This window comes from Merops nubicus, unplaced genomic scaffold, assembly GCF_000691845.1.
Source record: "Merops nubicus isolate BGI_N331 unplaced genomic scaffold, ASM69184v1 scaffold5132, whole genome shotgun sequence".
Lineage (NCBI taxonomy): Eukaryota > Metazoa > Chordata > Aves > Coraciiformes > Meropidae > Merops > Merops nubicus.
The window spans coordinates 47607-68674 of record NW_008591522.1 but is presented as its reverse complement, the minus strand read 5'-3'; the positions used below and the strand labels follow the sequence as shown (position 1 = coordinate 68674).

Below are 21068 nucleotides of genomic sequence, written 5' to 3'. Positions count from 1 at the left end.
CCCAAGTCTAGCACAGAAGCTGGAAGTGTTTTACAACTGTTCTTTAATTAAGCAGGAAGTCCTTGAAATTATGATAGGTATAAGGTATAAATTATTATAGGTATAAATCTTTACCTGGTAAAGATTTTTTTTCATATGCATACATACTAATTTGTTATTTTCCTGTTTCTCTCACTGTGATGGTTTTAGGGAAGGATCAGTCCTGCAAAATATAAACTTAACTGGAAAGTGATTTTGTAACTCTGGCATCACTGATCTGATTTTTTGATGCACAGTACTTAAGTAATAAAATATTGAATCTGTTCTGATATTTTGAAGTTGTTGGAGTGGCATAGATATCTAATTCTGTTTACTGATACTCAAAATGTATTTGAAGATGCTAATTATATATTCCCATACAAGGGTCTGCTCAAGAAACACTACCAGGAAAAGAGCTTGTACCAGTTATACCTCAAGATCTGCTTCCTCCTATTCCTATGACAGCACCACCAATTGAACGAGGATCAGATGAACAGATTTATGTAGATGAACCACTTCCCAAGGTACTTTAATTCATTATTAAAAGTCTAAGATATCAAAGTACATATTTATCTCAATATCTTACACATATTCTACCTAAATGTTATGTCTCATTACACATTCTTTTCTTCAATATTTCTCTGAAAGATGCAATAGTACAGTATTATAAATATCTAAAAATACAAGTAACAATTGCTACTAAAACATGCAACCTAAGGAAACATGCTTTAAAATTTTGATCATTTTTTTTCCTAAATTCTTCATAATGATGATCAAAAGTAGCTCATGAATGGCCAAATAATAATACTTTTTAATATTGTGAAATACTAGCATAGACTTACTAGATCAGTATCCTTTCTCTGGCAAGGGCTAGTCATTTCTCATAGAAAGAATGTAAGAACAGGAAGCGTGTGCACTGATCTTTTTCCTAGGATACCTTTTTCTAACATCTTTTCCCTGAGGACTGAACATGAGCCAGAATAGTGCCCAGGTGGCCAAGAAGGCCAATGTCATCCTGATCTGTATCAGAAATGGTGTGACCAGCAGGAGCAGGGAGGTGATCGTGCCCCTGCACTCGGCACTGGTGAGACTGCATCTCAAGTCCTGTGTCCAGTTTTGGGCACCACAGGCTAAGGAGGACATGGAGGTGCTGGAGTGGGTCCAGAGAAAGACAATAAGTCTTGTGAGAGGGCTGGAAAACATGCCTTGTGAGGATTGGCTGAGGGAACTGGGGTTGTTTAGTCTAGAGAAGAGGAGACTGAGAGGAGACCTTATTGCTCCCTACAACTACCTAAAAGGAGGTTGTAGTGAGGCAGGTGCTGGTCCCTTCTCCCATATTACTGATGATAGGACAAGGGGAAATGGCCTCAAGTTGCTCCAGGGGAGGTTTCAATTGGATATTAGGAAGAATTTCTTCACTGAGAGCATGGTTAGACACTGGAATGGGCTGCCCAGGAAGGTGGTGGAGATGTTCAGAAAATGAGTAGATGTGGCACTTGAGGCTGTGGTCTAGTGGTTAGGGGAAATGTTAGGAGGAAGGTTGGACTGGGTGATCCTAGAAGTCCTTTCCAACCGTAGTGATTCTGTGATTCTTCCTAGTTTCCAATATTCTGAAATATAGGGGTTTCCTGAGTTAACTTTGTATCTGCAAGTTTGCAGTTAGTAGCTCTCAATAGACTTTTGTTCCATGATTATATCTAGTTGCTTTTTTTGGAAGCAATTTATTTTTTGTTCTCCATGATATAGCTGAAAAAATATTTCTGTCTCTTTGCTTTAAACCTGTTTGCTTGAGTCACTTGATAAACCCTACTTCTTGTATTGTGAGATACAATGAATAATAATTACATAATCACCTTCTGAAGGCATTTAATATGTGACAGACATCTATTAGATCTTCGCTTTGTTCAGTGTTGCATTGCTTCTCGAGTCCAGTCATAAACTGTTTGCCCCTCCTCATGTGGAGCAGTTTATATGTTTAATCATGATTCTTGCCCTTCTGTCTGTTCCAGTTCTACTGTATATTTTTTGAGATGGGGAGCTGGGACTACATGAAGTATGTCAGATGTAGATTTGAAGGGTACCTCATGATCCTTTGCATTTTGTTCTGTAATTGCTTTCTTAATATTTCCCAGTTTTGAATTCACAACTGCAATGAGCTCGCATATGGTAGGTTTCCTCTGGCCATAGGCTTCATTTTGTGTTTCATGACAGCCGGTCAGTCAGATGTCACTTTTGTGACACTAGACAGTCCACTTTTATTCTTACCAGCTCGAACAGTTGTGTACCACCAAGTTTTCATACTTACGTATTTTCTTAGTATCTTCACTTAATGTATAAGTATATACGAAACCACAGATACTGGAGTATTCTGCTGGAATTTCTCATTCATTTTGAGTATTGTCACTTTCTTCCCAAAGAAATGCACAAGATAAATGATAGAGTGGTACAGTGCCTACAATCAGTTGTAAATAGTTGTAAATCAAAAGAAATACATACTGAAAACAAGTAATAAAATTTCATGAAATATTTGTTCTTACATTTGCTAATGCTACAGCTAAATGAGTTACCAAGAAATATATCGATTAATTTTTATGTTTTTAAAAAATTCACAGGAGATACCTGATTTTTTAGTACCTTACTGGGAAATGGTAGAAAATACATATATGAATACCATCAAAACTATACTTAGACATCTAAGGGATGAAGAACACTCTGTGATTTCTTACATAGCAGACATTAGGTGAGTAGAAGTAGTAGTTGAATACATTAATATTAGTATTTCTGTATTTTCCCTGGAGCACTCTATATGTCTTTTAACATCAAAATTATTTTTACTGTAATTTACAGAAAAAAATTCCAAGATTATTTGAAGACTCCAGATCATAAACAGGAGTTTGTATCTCAGTGGCAATCAGAGTTTAATTCAGTTGCTGATGACCTGCGAGAAGATGAGGAAACAAAAGCAGAACTACACCAAAGAGTTACTGTAAGTAAATTGCAATGGTTATAGTATACCCTGAAGTTTATTATTCATTGTTCATTGTATACAAATTCAGTGTAACATGGGTGATATTATTATATAAATTTTTCTCCCTTTTAACCACTCTTCTTAAACTATTTCAATTCTTCTTGTACTTAAAATGTTCTTCACAATTATTCCTCTGTTTTTTTGACTGTATCTATCTTCTATCTTTCTCCTTTTTTTTAGGCTGTACTGTGGTATACTGACACACTGTAAAATAAATTTTTCTCTGCTCTATTTTTCTTTATGTTTTATGCCTTTCAGAGATTTTACAGGTTTGGACATTTCTATCACAACATATCTTAGCAGTCATTTAGCTGTTCCATAAATTACATATGGTAAAATATATATTTTTTTTGTACTGATTCATACAAAGTGCAGAGAATTTATTTTAAATATTTTGATTCAATAGATCTTGGATAAGTTGTACATATCCTGAGAGTTATTCTTCACAAAAATCCTTGAGAATAAAGGTCCTAACAAGGTCAGAACCAGATTTAACATAGGCAGAAAGTAGAGTTGTTGTTGAATTTATCTGATTCCCATTTCAGAACAGACGTGATTTTTAGTTGAAGTCGTATCAGGAAATACTCTCAGAAAAGAGGAATAAAAGTGCTGGCAACATGGCTAGCTGAAGAAAACACTAGAGGAATCATGGATGAATTCACTGAGATGGAAAAAGCGTTGGATCTCCTGAACTATAGCGTTATTTCAATAGAATGAAGTAGAGGTTTTAAAACTCATCTTCCATTTTCCTAATTTCTACTAAATGGAATTATAAAAAGACTGGAATGCATCTGTCCTATATTTTAGAAAGCTAAATTGTAAAATATTTGGCCTTGCACTCATAACAGAAATCCACGTTTGACATTAGTAATTTTAAATTAGGTTATGAGGAGATGATAGTTGAGTGTGGTGCAGTGAAACTCAGATACCGTGGTAAGGCTAAGCACAGTAAATAAGGCAGTTTGGAGTAAATACATGATTTCCAGAATTAGCCCTTGTGGATCCCAAACCTGTGAGTGAATGTGATGATCATGCTTCTTCTATGCTTTTAAGTCCTGACCATTGTACCTCCCTGAATGTGAAAATTCTGTCATCCATCCTTCCTTGATGCTAGAAAAGGAGAGAGAAGAAATGAAAGAAATAATCTGTGAAATGGTTTTCCTCCTACATTTTCAGCTTTCCCAGACTGCTCAACTCCATCATCTCAGCTGGACCCTTTCTGAAACACTATCCATGCTGGAAGCTGACAACTGTGCAACCTGAAAACCAGATTTTTCTGATATCAACAGGATAATGTAAAAATTCACCAGATTTTGTGATGTGTGAAAAACTCCTTAAAGCTCAAGGGGCAGCCCAGGCTTTGACATCCTAAAGACTCAGAATCAGTGTGAATAAAATACACTTGAGCAGCTCTTCTCTATTACACTGTCTTTCAGCAGCTTCTTCATCTTGCCTGTTACTCCATTGCTGTCACTGAACATGATCAGTCACTCAGTCTCACTACTTTTATTCCAGATAGGAGAAGACTTAGCATGTGCATCCATTTTTTTTCTTTTTTTTTTTCACCCACCTAAGCAGAAGGAAAAAAGGAGAAGCTGCTTTACTTTAAAAAGAGGAGGAACAATGTGAGAGGAAAAATAAGAAACACACAAAATGTACTTTTAGCTTTTTCTAGCCAAAGATACCTCACTGCAGTAAATCAAAACTGGGACCTGAATAAAATGAGGACAAAGAAGAAATTGCTTCTCCACCCATGTCTCAGTAAGGTGCTGGGAAGACCTGTACATCAGTTTGTACAAAATGTCAGTTTGTTTAGTGTCTTCTTGTGTGGGTTTATGCAGCAAGGTTTTGGTAGCAGAGGGTCTCCAGAGGTGTCTTCTGTGAAAAGGCATCAACACTGCCTTCGTGTTGAACAGAGTCACTGTCAGCCACCTCCAAAATGGACCTGCTACTGGCCAAAGCAGAGCTAATCCTCAACAGTGGTGGTGCCTCTGTGATAGCATGTTATAGAAAGGATAAAAAATGCTACATGGCATCTATGAGAGAGGAGTGAGAAAATGTAAGACAAATACCTATACAGTCACCAAGGTCAGTGAAGAAGGAGAAGGCCCTGGTTCCAGGCACCACAGCAGAGATTCCCCTGCAGCCTGGGGAGAAGACCATGGTGACATGAGTTGTTAATGCTGCAGCCCACAGTGAAGCAAATATCCACCCTGCAGCCCATGGAGGGCACACTGGAGCAGGTGGGGATGCCCTGAAGGCAGTGGCAGTCTGTGGAAAGCCAACACCAGTGCAGGCTCCTGAGAGAGGAGCTCATGCAGGAGCAGGTGTTCTGGCAGGACCGCTGGCCCATAGGGAACTCAGCACTGGAGCAGTACAATCACAAAGGACTGCATATTTAGAAAGGACCTGTGCTGGAGCAGTTCTTGAAGAGCTGCAGCCTATGGGAAGGACCCACATTGGGGAAGTTCATGAAGGACTGTATCTCGTGAGTGGGACCTCACTCTGGAGCAGAGGAAGACCTTGAGGAAGAAAGAACAGCAGAGACAATGCATAAGAAACTCACCACAACCTCTCATTCACCATCCTCCCTGCTCCACTTGAGGGGCAGAAGCTAGAAAAGGCAGGAGTAAAGTTGAGCCTGAAAGAAAGAAGGGATGGGGAGAAGTGTTTTTTGTTTTATTCTATTTTTCACTATTCTGCTCTGTTATTAATTGGCAATAAATTAAATTAATTTCCTTGAGTCATGTCTGTTTTGCACATGACAGTAATGGGTGAGCGATTCCCCTATCACTATCTTGACTCACAATCTTTTCCATCATATTTTCTCACCCTATTCTATGAGGAGGGGGAGTTATAGAGCAGCTTGGTGGACACCTGGCAGACAGCCAAAGTCAACCTACCACTGCAAAGCAAATTAATTGTATACTTATGTCTTTTTTTACTCAGTAATGTATCCTCACGTGCATAACCTACAATATGGACAACGGTGAATGTCTGGTAGCCTTTACCTTGACTACCTCCCATCTATGCTGTGACTGATGTGTTAGGTAGGGCAGGCACTACTCCCTTGTCAGCTTCCCTGTCACTTTTGTCCAATACAGCACAACAGGACTTATCTGAAGTCTGTGGACAGGGATGAGAGAAACAGGATCTGACATGTTAAGCTGAGACCAAGACGTAATGAATATGGAAACACCTATCAGCTCAAGCCTAAGCTCCTCATTGCAGGGCTAGTAGGGTAGAACACTTTTTCTCTTTATCCCAAAACGGGTCAGGTGGAGTGAACTGCTTGGAACTTGGCAGACAGCTCATCTTAGCCTACCTTAGCTATCCATTCAGCAGCACTCTTCCTGTCACCTCCTACTACCTGGAGGTCTGTCACTATTTCTGTGCGCAGCTGGCAATGGGGAAAATAGGGTTTACATGCATAGTGTGTGCTTAGTAGGTCTTCAGTGGTGTCAGTGAACCACATAGTGCTGCTATTAGATATAGTCACTGGTTGAAGAGCCCTTAGTTACAAAGAACATTAAAGAAAAATGGTGTGCAGCTATCCAAATTGAAAGAATACTTGAACTATGACATAATTTTCTCAGAATTTTTCATATTGCACATCCCATTAGAGTACTCTTAAGTGTACTAGGTAGCAAACCATTCAAGTGGAAATGTGCTGATGCATTTGAGAGCTTAGCTATTCACATCCTGATGTCTTTATCTAACTTAGGTCTTCTCTGCCTGAGGAAAGCAAGGCAGCCTACACATTTATCTTACACTTTTGTATTCTTTTCTGTGGCACATCTATAAAGCTACTTTCTGTCAGCTCTCTGCAAGCACACGACTTGTTGATCGGGCCTTAATAGTTGTAACAGTAAAGAAAAAGCCCCAAAAGTATTTCATTTTTCTTTCATAGCTATTTCTCCATATTTGGTTTTGTGTTTCAGGACCTAAGAGATCATCTCTGGGATATCTGTGATAACAGAAGGAAAGAAGCAGAGCAAGAACGTAGTGATATCGTGAATGATGGCTGGGTACAAGATCACAGGGGGATTGCAATGAACCATTTCTTTTCACTTATGCAGGTAGGAATCCATTATGGAGTCTGAAATGGAAGGGGGCAATGAATCAGATTTGGAGGGCAGTAAGCCCCAGAGGATTTTTGTATGTTTGGCTCCAAATAAGTGAGGGGTTGAGAATTATACAAGCAAGTGTTCATACCTCTTATGAATTTATCTAGAATGTTAAAATTTAAGTTGAAATTTTACCTACAGGCTGGAAATTATAATGGCAAGGAATGTTCTTAAGAATGTGATGTCATTTGTGCTCTTGAGAAAATCCATTCAAATATGGCTCAGTCTTCACACACCTAACTTTCACATTTTCAAGAGATACTGTTCAATTAGTTGAGTCTTCTCTCCCCCACATTAAGCTTTTCCTCTCATTCAGTCTGTTCTTGAAGTAAAGTAAGATTTCCCTGTGACTTCTGTTCTAGCTTCATAAATTTGGTTTAGGACTGCACTGGACTGGACTAGACTAGACTAGACCAGCTTTTCTGTAAACTGAGTGACCATTCTGTGAAAATTTTGGCAACTTTAAAGAAGACAATGAAAACAATGCTTTAAAAAAGTGCCATGTGATGCTAACTTGGCTGTAAAATCAGGCCTGTAAAAGCAGCTTCGTGTGGGCTTCCTGCCCTTTAATTCTTCAGTGTTATTTTTATCTGTTTGATAAACAAGGGAAAAACTCTCCTATGAGTGTTGTGGTAATTTAAGTAAAGTTTGTGAAGTAGTCAGTTACTGTAGTAAGGAAATCATTAACTGTTTTCAGAGTCTAAAAAATGCCCTAAATGAAGACTTAAGGCCACTGAGTAAAGAGAGGTCAAAATATCAAATAACTGCTGACTAACTGAACCACATTTATCCTGTAATTAGGATATTTTTAGGACTATTTAAAAAATGTAACTTGAATTATATGCATAAGGGAACCAAATTAAAGTAATATTGTTAAACTTGAATCTTTTTTCTTCTTCTATATTTCTGTATAAATCTACAATCCTAATTCTCTTCCAGCAGAGTTTCATGGGCATGTATAATGCAGTCCAAAGGAGAGTCACTATGAATCTAATTTGATGTGTCTTGTCAAAATATGCAGCATAGCATTCCAAATGCATGTATTAACCATAGAAAAGCTTTCATTTTCCTAGAGGAAAATGCAAAGGAAACCATTTTTGCTATTTTTATTTGTATATACTCCTCAAAATAAAGAATTATTAATGCTAAACCTACAGAACTAAAAATACATTAACTATATCTTTATGTTATGGCTTTGTTTGAGAAGCAGCCAAAAATAGGTTTCTTTGGTCTTGAGCTGTCTGTGTGTTTTTCTGTGGGAAGTTACATATTCCCCAGGTGGCTCTGCTACTGTGTAAACAGATTTGTATAAATGCCGTTTATCAGATTTCTTGCCACCTTTCTGTGTACAAACTGTTATACTAGAAGGTATTTTCTCCTCAACTTATGGATGAGCGCTGGTTTACACCACAAAGGTTTTATCCTTCGTTTTGTGAATGTGGTTTTGTGCATTTTCCCATGAATATTTAGTACTGTTTTGTCAGTTACAAACACCGTGCTGTATCAATAAATCAAAACATGACAGGTGTTAAGTGTTTTTTGAATCTTACTCGATTTCTTCCCAGATAATTCACACAAAAGGGTCTTCAAGACACTTAGGTCTGTAAAGTCTGTTGATGTCTTTGGTCCAGAGAAACTGTATGGTTTTTAACATTTTCTACACCACTTAAGCCTTTCTATTTTTTGCTGTTAAGGATTTTTTTTTTCAGCTAAAAGATCCCTGTAATTTGTTGGTACTTGTAGCAATTTTATTTGCTACTATAGAAATATGTATACATCAAAATATATTGTAATTGTAATTAATGCATCAAATTTTACTTATTGTAAATTTTCCTTTCCTAAAAAGTGAGATTTTTATTAGTCCTTAAAAGTATCTTTTTTATTACCTATTTTAAAATAGGTATTTTTAATACCTACTATTCTATAATATGTGAAGACATTATACATGCAAGTAAAAGTATGCGTTGAATAGACTGTAAATTTTCACACAAATAGGGTTATGTTTGTTGCTCTCTCTCAGACTCTCAGAATTTAAAATTGCTTCTGCTATCATGTATTTTAAAATGTAACATGTAATGTTCTGTCCTGTTTTGAATTACAATCTTTCTGTCCTCTCGAGGTTGAAGTGGATCGTTTCCAAGATACAAAGAGAATTCTTCATGACTATTACAGGGCAATGGAAGGAAAAATCCCAACCCACGACTGTCAAGATTTTACTAGAATCCCATTGTTAGATATTATTGATGTAGAGCAGAAAGAAGATCAAAGCAAATCAAGAAGGTAGAAATGCAATATTAAATTATACAAATAGAATTCACTGATACCTTTGTGGGTGTATGTGGAAATACCTGTGTGGATATTTCAGTGGATGGGCAACTAAGAATTTTTAACTAAGGATTATGGTCAAACAATTAATATTGAATCTTCTTATAGGTATAATTTATCCCTGAATTTTTACTGATTTATCTAAATAATTTTCACTAATGCATCTCTGAATTCTAAACCATTTTAAAAGCTGACTTACAAAGAAATCTGCTTTAGAAATGTTTCCTGCTTCCCTCTGTGTTGCTAACAATTCCCATCATAGTCCTCATGTAACTAAGTTATGGAACATTAACAGGTTTAAAATTTACACCAAAAAAAGCAATTAAATGGGTTATGTAATGAGAAATATAAATTAAAGCAGCATACAAAGATGCACAGAACTGAATGTCGTATTAAAAGGTAAGGGGTACCATCAAATAATTTCAGACTATCAAAAATGCTGCCAGTACTGATGCCAGCTTTTTTTTTAAATACTTACAGTTCATTTAGAAAATATTTATGGAGTGAGGCTGTGCTTCTAGCCTCCGTGAATATATCAGTAGATCACACAGTCATTTGGCATAGTTTTATCCACATGTTATTATTCCTTAGCTTCTATAGTTAAACTAGATAGTTGTCTTGTCACCTACACATTTTTCCACTTTTGGTAATAAAGAATGTTCACGTCTTTTCTGCTGCTATAGTAAATTTTGTGAACAGCATTCTCATTCTCTTAGTAGAGTCTCCAATGTAGTTATAATTAACACTTTTTATATAAGGGGTATGAATTATGCCTTATATTTTCTTTTTTTAGGATTCCTCTTGTTTCTTGGAAACTGCCTTCACCAGAAATAAATATTAGCAAGTCAAAGGCCAAGGGAACTGTACAGAAGAGTGCTAAGGATGAGAATTCAGAAAAGCATTCTCATTCTCTTAGTAGAGTCTCCAATGTAGTTATAATTAACACTTTTTATATAAGGGGTATGAATTATGCCTTATATTTTCTTTTTTTAGGATTCCTCTTGTTTCTTGGAAACTGCCTTCACCAGAAATAAATATTAGCAAGTCAAAGGCCAAGGGAACTGTACAGAAGAGGGCTAAGGATGAGAATTCAGAAAAGGGAGTGGCCACTTCTGGGAATGATGAGAATCTTATTACTGATACATGGCAAACAGCAGTAACAGCAGTATCAAATATGGTAAGGAATGTTTTATTTACTTAAACATTTCTGGGTCAGACAGTGAAACCTGCCATTCATGCAGCCTAAATACACAGCTTTCATACTGTGTATCTGAATTTCACATCTCTTGCTCCAGCACTGATAATTACATTTAATATGTTTGTATATCTTTGAGAAAAATATTGGATTCTGTGTATTGTCAGCACCTCTAAATTTATAACTGCCCCTTTCATTCCATTACTGAAATACTTTGAATGTTGACTCTATGTATCTACTTTTTCCATGATAAACCCTCCCCTCATCCCCCACTACAAGCATGAGAAGAGGGACAAGCTTTATCCTGTGATGCAATGTTTGCTCAAACTCTTCACAACCTTTTATATATAGCTTAAAATAAAGCAGGTGGACTTTTCAAATGGTTAATTTCTAGGTTCACTTCTTCTTTTCTCTTTGATAATTTTAAAATAAATACATTTCTGCACCCTTTCAGTGTAACTTTAGTCTTGCTTTGCATACTGTTGATTCTTACATTTCTCACTTTTTACTAGAGTACAGGAATGTCTCTGTCTTGCATCTTTGTTGTAGAATTTTATCTGTACAAATAATTAACATGTAAAACTATTAAATTAGTTAAAATATCTCCTTTGTTTTATTTATGCGTTTCTGTCTCAGCAAATACTTTCAGGAAGTATAGGCTATTTAAAGCAGTAGTTGCACAGTGCTGATACTGTGTACTTTACTTTGTGTGACTGGTGTCAAGGTAACGGCTGAAATACGGTCTAAAGAAATGGAGGAAGAAAGAGAACATCATTACTCAGCACTGAAGGCAGATCTGAAATCTTCGCAGACACTGTCAGGCAAAGCTACTGGGAAAGATAACAAAGAGGGAAAAAAGCTTCCTGCTAAATCAGTTGCTAAAAACAAAGGTATTTGAAATGCAGACTTTGTTTTAGAAGTGTTTTAGATTACTGGAATGTAAATAAGTCAGTATTACAGAAGAGAGTAAGCCAAGACATTTAATTTGGATTTAATTTATCTTTTGAAATGTTGAATGTGACATATCAGTGTGAAAAGCTGGTTGTGATAAAGGAGTGCTGAGACTTCTGAATGGCTGTAGTATTTATTTAATCATATCTGTTGGCCTTATTATTATGTAGGAAAAAATATTCTAAAAAAGAACCTAGAAAGTAAATATTAACTTTTCTCCATGTGTTTTTTAGAATTTACTAATTAGAGCTAATTTATTAAATAAAATTCCATTCAATTTTGCCTACTGTTAAGCCGTAAGTCAAAGTATTTCAAATATTAAAGTACTGGAATAGAATGGATAAATTATCCAATACCCCATGATATTTTAGAATGAATTTATTTGCCATATATTAGCATGGGTCTATCAAGGTCCACCATTTTTATATATAAACTGTAGCATGATGTAAATATAGGACATAAAATCTAATGGCATATATAGTCCTAAAAAAGAACGTACTTCTGTTGAGGTAGATCTTGCACATAGGGCTGGCAGCAATCCATCCAACCACAAAATTTATTTGCAAAAGAGAAACAGACCTAAAACCCCCCTCTCTCTTTGCCTAGCAACTCAGGCAATCTGCTGCAAGGAATTCTGCCATGCAATGCTGTTTGTATGTTTTTTTAACAAACAGTTCCTTGAGCAGGCAGTTGTTTAAGTAAATTCCACTTCTTTCTGCAAAATGCCACAGCTCCAGAAGGAAGCAAGGCTGGTGGCCTGAACCTTGTATGTTTGTAAACACATTTTGCGGTAGCCAGAGAGGGGCTCAAGCCCTGCAAATGTGCAGGTAGCCTGAAATTAAGGTACACTTTTTTCTATTGAGAAAGCTGTAACTTTAGACTTATTATGCATAAAGCAACTGACTTTTTTCCTTTGACAGACATTTTAAATTCACTGTACTCTGTGCTCTCACTCTGGTCGATTCTTCTCATAGTACATGAATGATTAGGGCCCTGCAAATACTTAGCCACGTGGATACCTCATTTGTGAGCCCCAGGGAGCCTTAAGTGTGCCTTAGCATCTCAGTCCAGCCAAGAGAGTAGCAGATTTTTGAAAGCTTTATGAAAAAAGGTCATCAGCTATTGCCTGTTGTACACTAAATGACAAGTTTGGCGTTTGGGGATTGCTTTTTGGAACAAAATTTTTGTTCAGACCTGGTACCAGACCAGCACCAGTTATCTGATTTACCTGAAATCACAGAGCTACAAGGTGACAGAACTGCACCTAGAACATTCCTCATGGTAGAATATTAATTATCAACTGATGTATCTGTAGCTGAAGTATCACCTTTGATTTCATGACAAATATAGTGTTACTGTAGTGCTCTTGTAACAGAAGAATTCCTTAGGATACAGCTTTAGGCTAGTAACTGAGTGATACAACTTATCACATATAATTTTATCACTTCTAGGTTAGACCATGTATTTTCTGTTGACCTTATATATTAAGCAGATGTTGTTATTATTTTTTTTCTTTAATAGCTTGATCTGCTCTTCTAGGAAAAAATCAATATTTTAATGGTTTTGAGTAATATTCAAAGTGTTGTGGCAGCAGAATTTTAGGCAAACTTTAAAAATGTGATAAAATAAATTTGCAAAGTCTGTTCAGAGATATGTAAGTTAAAACAAGCTGCAAATGCAGCTAAGAGAATGATTTAGAAAGGCATGAAGTAATTTACCTTTTTTTTTTTTTTTAAATAGCATTATTAGAGATTTTAAAAAAATAGCGTTATCGTTGTTTTCACTGCTTTCTTGGTAACCAATTATAATTACTAACATAGCATTTTTATTACAATATGCTAAACTAGAATTTGCTCCAGAAGGAATAGCAATCATTCAAAAGAGGTTTATTTATGTGCTGGTTGTGATAAATTGGTAGGTTTTAGGGTCCAATTTGACATTCTAGGATCACAGCAAAGACACACCTACTCAGTCATGATTTTCCACTGAGAAGTATATTTTAAGGATGTTACTTAACCAATTTTAAAACAGCTGTATGTGCTGGAGTAATGCAAGTACTGTTAATTGTAGTGTGTCTTGCAGGTATAAATCACATTTGGAGAAATCTAAATATGTTATGTTGACATAAAACACCTGAGTAACTACTTTTGTATTCTCATAAATGGTCACATCATGTAAGAGGGAAAGTGCCAGTTTTCATTTTAAAACAATGTACTATCTTGTGAATGCCTGTGTATGGATATACAACCTTACCAGCAAAGTCCAGTGAAAGATCTATTTCCCTCCAGGGTCACCTGCCACATCTGTGGCTGAAGACAGTCCAGTTCCTATAGCCCAAGAGGAATTAAAGAAACAAGAACTGGCACTTAAAATAAAGCAAGAATATTTCAGTGCCTTGAAACATGAAGGTATGTTACTGTTTGGTTACTTATATTGGAGTGTGACCTTCATTTCAAATTTAGGCAGTGTAATAGTCAAAACTAACCAGAAACTCTAGGGAAAATGGATGGATAAGTAAGAAAAAGAAGGGGAGAGAAAGGAGTTTCTGGAGAAATCAGGAATTTCTTTAAGGTGGTTGTCATTAGTGACTCTGTCGTAAATATATTTAAAATAAAATTGTGTTTTTCATTCTTTTTGTTCTCTTCTGTTAAATTTCATTTACTTTCATTTTCCATGACAAAGAAAATATTCATCATGAGAGAACAAGTTTCACACAGGTGACTAGCCACTCTTCAATATTCAAGAGTTGACTTCAGTATTTGAAATATTTTGATCTGGGAAAGAATTTGTTGGCAATTATGTATTTCATTGATGCACTTCTCTCAGATTCCCTTTTCCTCAAGCCACACGGGATTCAGGCAGCAAGACACAGATTTTTGGTTAGTTTTCCAAACTCCTCTTGTGATAGACCCTTCTAAAAAATATGTATTGTTCAGTTGTTCTGTTCTTTGTCTGTCTTATCCAATAACTTCCAGCAAATAGGTCAAATTCAGCCAAAAGTAGATGTCTGAAAACTCAAGTTCCCAATGAAAGTAGTGTGAATTTTTTCTAAGGTTTAGACTAGAAGAAAAACTCTCTTTCTCACTAAAAGGAAGAGAAATCTTAACTGTTGGAGATTCTGTTTGGCAACAGTTGGCAAGCCTGTTGCCATATATGTTACCTGCTTGGCAGATTAAATTTTGCATAGTACTTATAATGAAAAGTTAGAGGGTAAACAGCAGTTAATGAACAAAACACAAATTCAGAAGGGCCTCACCAGACAAAATGTTTTTACACCTACTGCTTTCAATGTGCGTTAAATTCAAAAGCTGTTTAGGAATAAATATTCTAAGACTTTAGTATAATGAGGAGAGGAATGGTAGTAACTTTGAAGGTCTTAATAATGTGAAAATGAATATTAGTGATTTGACATGTTTTCTTGGAGTTGCTTAATTTTTATCTTCTATTTAACGAGAAAGCCAAGACAAGAATCTAAGGAAGGCTAAACAGCTGTTGAGCTGTGTTTCATAATTGCACAGGGACATATCTGGTATATTTGAGGATGATAGTTCCACTTGCAGGTATGGTAACTGAGTGCTTTTGGTTTTGGTTATATAGATAAATAGAGACTAGCTAAGTCACTAGTGAACAGTTGCTAAGTTTTTAATGTTGTTTTCATGTTCTATTTCTCTGTTGCATCAATGTGCCTTGCCTTTTAAGCTGCTGCTGGTGAGAAAGCAGCTTTATCAGTGGACTGTGCAGTACCTACCTCTGAAAATGCAGGGAGACAAAAATTGTCATACATTTACCTTTGTAACATACTTGATAGCAGCTACCAAAAGGAAATGTAGAGAGGTCACAAAAAAGGCAGCCTTACACTGCATTAAAGAAAGATGACTGTACTGCCAGAAAGCATCCTCTAAGGTGCTTTCATTTGCTTAGAACCTTTACTTTTATGTCTTTGCTATTGAATAAAATAAACCTTTTTGAGACGCAAATCCAATCTACGTTTAAAATTTTGAACATCAATTCTTCTGTGAATAAAACAGAAAATATGCAGAGTTTCACTCTGTTGTGACTGAGAAATAACACTAAAAGTACATACCTTATATTTTTCAGGGTCCATCTGTCTACATTGGTTGCCTAATGAAAGCACCATACCTAAGTATTTTGAAAACTTAGTATTGTATAGAATAAGGACTATAAAGTAAATAATTTAACAGTGTTTAACTTTGAAGTCACCATACTTATTACTATATAATGTTAATTGTTTAAAAGATTCTGCAGTACAGAAGGTTAAATACTGATAAAAATAAGTCAAATACTGAATTTGCCTTCAGGATTGAAAGTAATCCCTAGCTACTTGTTCTCTTCTCTTACTCTTCTTTCATAAGGCTTTGAATGTCTTTCAGTGCCTGTTCCGTGTTTCTCTTAATACATTACCTTAGATGTTTTTAATCCATTTGGCACCCTTTTTTACTTCAGAGGTTGTTGGCTTGCCTAAAAACAGGTTAACATGCTAAACCTTAGGTGCTTAAGATTGGGAATGTTCCTCAAGTTTTATAAATATTAATTATTATGACATTACTGTTTAAACAGAAGTAGCTGCAAAATCTCGACTGGAACTTATAAAAGAAAAAGCTTTAGCATTTGTTAAAGAATTTACAATGAAAACAGAAGAGGCCTATAGAGACATGGAAAAATGGCTTGGATCCAGGTTCTTGGCCGAAATGTCCAGGTGATGTATATCCAGTTTTGAACAGAAACCTTTTTTTTTTTAAAACCAGACTATGCTAGTAAAAATAGTTGTTTGTATAGAAGCAAATAATTAGAAAAAAATGTGTAGAAAATAACAATTCCATTTCATGAACTGGAATTTAATTTTATCTTAAATACCTGAACAGTAATAACTCATGTCTCAGGTGATTAAGAGGTTCTGCTGGCAGCAGTAAATATATTTATCAGTTTTGTTTTTCGAGACTACAGATTTAGCAGATTTATGAGCATCAGCAGACAAGCAGTTATTCCATTTAGGAGAAGCCTCTATATCATTTCAATGGCTTCCATCACTTTGGTTTGTGGGATTATTCTCTTCTCCATGCTTTACACATGCTGGAAAATTCCACCTGCTATTATTATCACCAGGTATAACATTTCTCAAAATTATTTCAAGGTCCATTAAAAAGAATGTTCTTCTCCACAGTGCTTCTGTTGGAATAAATAAAATGTGCTTAGAATCACTCTATGATACTTAGGCCATCTGGCATAGAATGACATACGACTGTATCATTAAAGAGTTTTATTTTCTGGAAGAAAGGGGTCACTTTGCCTTTTGGAAAATATTTCTAGCCTGTACTAACTTTTGAAGCATAACTGGGACAGTGCTAGTTGATCCATGGTCACGGCAAACCCGAGACAAGAGGTATGAATGTAGGCTGTGAAGGCTTTAGCAGGCAGTTGAAACAGGCAGTCAAAGCAGCTGAGCCTCTGCATTCCAGCCAGTTTTATTTCCTCTTCTGACAAGTGCTATGAAAGACACATTGTTTACCGAACATAATGTCCTTTGACCTGGCACCCCAGGCCAAACCTATGTCTAATTGAATGTTACAGACAACTGACATCTTTCCCTGCAGAAACTGTACTCCTTACACATGAAACAGAAGTTCATACGCCCTTCCAGAATTCTACTCTAAAAAACACTTTGTACATCTACAGTTTAGGGGCAGAGCAGAAGACAAGGCATTGAAATAGGATAAAGGGTGATTACAGATGGAACATGTATGCTCATACTTTTGTATTTTCCCAACAGGTTTCTTCTGTGGCTTAGATCTGCCTTCATATAAATTTCTTACCACAGTCAAAAGATTTCTTGCTGCCAGAGAAGGGTTGCATTTCCTCATGATTGAGTACAGAATTCACATAGATGATCTATAACTCTTCTTTCAGGAAAGCTTTCAAAGTGTGAACAGATTATACTCTGAACCTAAGTTATTAAGGTTGTGTATTAAAAGTATTAATTTTCTGCATTTTTGCTTTCACAGTGTTGAAAAGCTGGTTGAGGTTGCACGACATCATGTTGAGAGTTCTAGCAAAATAGTGTACAAAGTTACTTTAGAAGAAACAGATTTCTTCATCAGCAGTGATGAAAAAGTGATTCCTGAACCTGTTCCTTCATCACATGTTCCACAGACAGGGACGTCTGGAAGTGGTACTCTAACTATTTCACAGCTTACTACACTTCATAAGCAGTTTCTACAGGTGGCACCCAAAGGTAAGAAGTTTTTTTCCTTTACTCTCCTGAAGGATTGTTAGTTACTGTCGCAAACCGATGTTACCTACCCAAAATATAAAGTAACTGCTGAGGGCTACTTTAACAAAAAAATAACCTTTGTTGTTAATGATCGGACTAAATTAAAGAACCTGCTACATACAGAAGTCAAGTCATAGTGCAGAACAGTAAAAATGTGAGATACCAGACCACTTGAAAGCTTTTAATGTCTTTGATACAGGCCTTATATCCTAAAGATCACATACTTAATATTCCTCTAACAGATGCCTCTGTAATACGTTTTTAACAGTATTATGCTTACTTTGATTAAAGGTGGAAGTCTTGTTTATGAAGTCATAGGTCATTGAAGACTGAAGCTGTACTATTTTAAACCACCTTTTTAAAGAAATCAGTATTTTAATGAAAATATTAGGGTCTATTATAACCATTAACTGTTATGTCCCTCAAGTCAGTGTATGCCATTTGTTTTGGGTGATTTGCAAGTATTAACTCAGATATTTTTTTTTCTCCTTTGTACATACATTTCTTGTGTGCCTACCCTCTAATTATTGGAATCTTATGTTTAGGAAACTTAAAAATGCTTTCTTGCGAAACTTTGTACTGCTGTATAAGTGTTAGAAAATAATTTAGGCAAGGCAGTTTTAAACTGAGATAGAAAGTAGTTAAACCCATATTAGCAGGATTCATTACTCCCAGTGTTTACTATTATCATTATAATTTTAGTATGATTGCCACTAAGGTCGTGAAATGCTATGTGTAAACAAGTATTTACAATTTCATAGCCAATTCTTCCCATATATGAAGGCCACAAAGGCACAATGAAGCTGAATTTGATTCTTTATTCAGAAACGCTTTTCATGTGTATTTATGGAGAAATTCTATTCACCTACTCATTTTGGATAGAAGGATGTTTACAGTTCTGCTTTAGAGATGCATACTATCTCATGTATAGTGTAGGGGTATGGGGGTGTGTGTAAGCATTCCAAACTCTTTTACAGAGATTTAACAGATAATATTGTGTATATAATGCCATGTGAAACTAAAAATCTGTATGTTTGTAGTTGTTAGATAGTGCTATAGAAGTGAAACAAAGACAGCAGTTTGACCGGTCGCTCTCCTTAGAAGCTTTTCATCTGTTTTTAATTCACTTATTCATTAATATGCTTAAACAGAAAAAATCTGTCTGATACAAACTGTAATATGCTTGATGTGTTTAAGACAGAACAACTGTTTTCCTTGTACTTTTGTAATAATTAGCAAGAAGACAAAAGAAATCTTTAACTTTCTGTTGTCATTCCGATAATATTATATTCACTAAAATGACCCAAGATGACTGTCATGGCTATTCAAAAAGGCAAATATCTCGGGGTCTTATTTTAAACAATGATTTCATACCATTACCCCAGAGAACATGCAACATCATTCATTTACTGCCCGGTGACTATTAAGACATTTACCTTTTTGGTTAGCACAATTAGGATGGGAAGTACAAGCTGTGCAAGTAATTTAAAAAATACTTTCTATTCTCTTACGCACTTTAAGACCACATAAATCACAACCCAGATTTCCTAAGGCTACCACTTCCCTTCATTATGGGGACTCCACAGGAAGAGTTAAATTCTTCCTCTCTTAAAATATCAGGAAAATTTTTCGCACCCTTCTGTCTCCCCTTGTGCGATAGGATGCTCAGCAGAAAATACATGCTTCCTTGGTAGTTAGCATCTTAGTGAGCAAAAGAGGGACTAAAGCACTCAGCACACTGGCAGTGAAACCATTGGACAGCAGCTCTAAAGGAAATGCCAAAAAGTAACAAATTAATCTCTGTTTTGGAGAAACTCTTTACAGATCTAGATTTGCTGGCAGACTTCTTAGTCTTCTAATTCTTACTCACCTAAGCGGTGCTCTGAGCATTCATAACAGATAGTGAAACAAGCAAGCAAACAAGGCATAGACAATAGGGCAGGTTAAAATAGAATAAATCTACCAATCTTCTGTACTATGTAAATAGCAAAAATCCTAAAGTTGTTCTGCAAATGGAGTATTAGGCTTATTTTCTGTAGCATTATTTAAGTTACATGACTCAGATTTTAACCTAGAAATCTATGCAAAACAAAGGAGAAATTATTATGTTGGAAGAAATAAACATGGAAACAGTTAAACAGTTTTCTTACAGGATATTTGGTAAATGTCAAAGGGATATTTTTTTCAAGATGTGTTTAACGAATTGTCAAAATAAAAGCAAAAATTGTGAGTGCCAATATGATTTAAAGTTGTTTGGTATTTATGAAACAAATACTATAAAAATTGTAAACAGTTTTGTGTTTCCTAGGAATTTAAAGTATTAAAGAACTGCTGATTCATCACAGACAACCTTGTTCTGTCCTGCACACTTGGTTCTCCATGGAAGCACATTACTTACCGTTCTCAACACCAATGGACAAAAAATACAGCCTGTGCTGGATCTTCCTACCTACTGACAGAGTCTTTCATTTGATAAGGGAATACTTAAACTATTACTTTTTTATTATTCCAAGTGCCATTGCCCAAACTAAAGGTGGCTCTGCAGTATTTCTTGATTTCACTAACTCCTTTGATCAATTAGTTAACAGTGCTTAGATGTATTGCCTCAGGAACCTTCTGCTTTTTTATGGGGAGAACTGTGGCAGGTCTTAAATGGAGCTACTAACACTCTTTATTTCTTTTCTAGTCTCTTCAGATGTGTTCTGTTCTTATCAACAAAATGAAGCTAACCATCTATTAGAACTCATCCCCATTGATTGCCTTTACCACTATATTTTTCCTATAACCACATTTATTGTCAATTCAATTAGCACACATCTGGAATGTCTTAATTTTCTTCTAAAGATGCATCAGAGAGTGCAATTTTTGTAATGTTTTACATGACAAAACAGATCAAAAGAGATTCTGTCGCAGACTCTTCTTCTACATCTTATGACTGAATTACTTAACACAAGGGAATTTTCAATTTTATTCTTTTTCTTCACAGTCATGATCCTTATGAACCATTCCAGCTTGAATTATAGAACTTATTATTCATCTGAAATAAACTTCAGTCAGGTTTAAAAAAAGTCTAGATCAAATATTCAAAAAAATGTTGAAAATGCTTGTCTATAAAACTATAAAACAGCCTGCTAA

The 21068-nt window shown here is 35.7% G+C and overlaps 1 protein-coding gene across 1 annotated transcript in view; it reads left to right on the top strand.

Moving 5' to 3' along the window:
• The window catches only part of LOC103782519 (sperm flagellar protein 2-like), a 54618-nt gene that overhangs the window by 4443 nt on the left and 29107 nt on the right, over positions 1-21068 (top strand). Inside the window, exons 4-13 of the mRNA XM_008950290.1 lie at positions 403-542; positions 2631-2758; positions 2866-3004; positions 6988-7125; positions 9293-9453; positions 10492-10675; positions 11418-11583; positions 13933-14052; positions 16223-16361; positions 17665-17894. Coding sequence (XP_008948538.1) covers positions 403-542; positions 2631-2758; positions 2866-3004; positions 6988-7125; positions 9293-9453; positions 10492-10675; positions 11418-11583; positions 13933-14052; positions 16223-16361; positions 17665-17894 — 1545 coding nt within the window. The remainder of the gene's footprint in view (positions 1-402; positions 543-2630; positions 2759-2865; positions 3005-6987; positions 7126-9292; positions 9454-10491; positions 10676-11417; positions 11584-13932; positions 14053-16222; positions 16362-17664; positions 17895-21068) is intronic.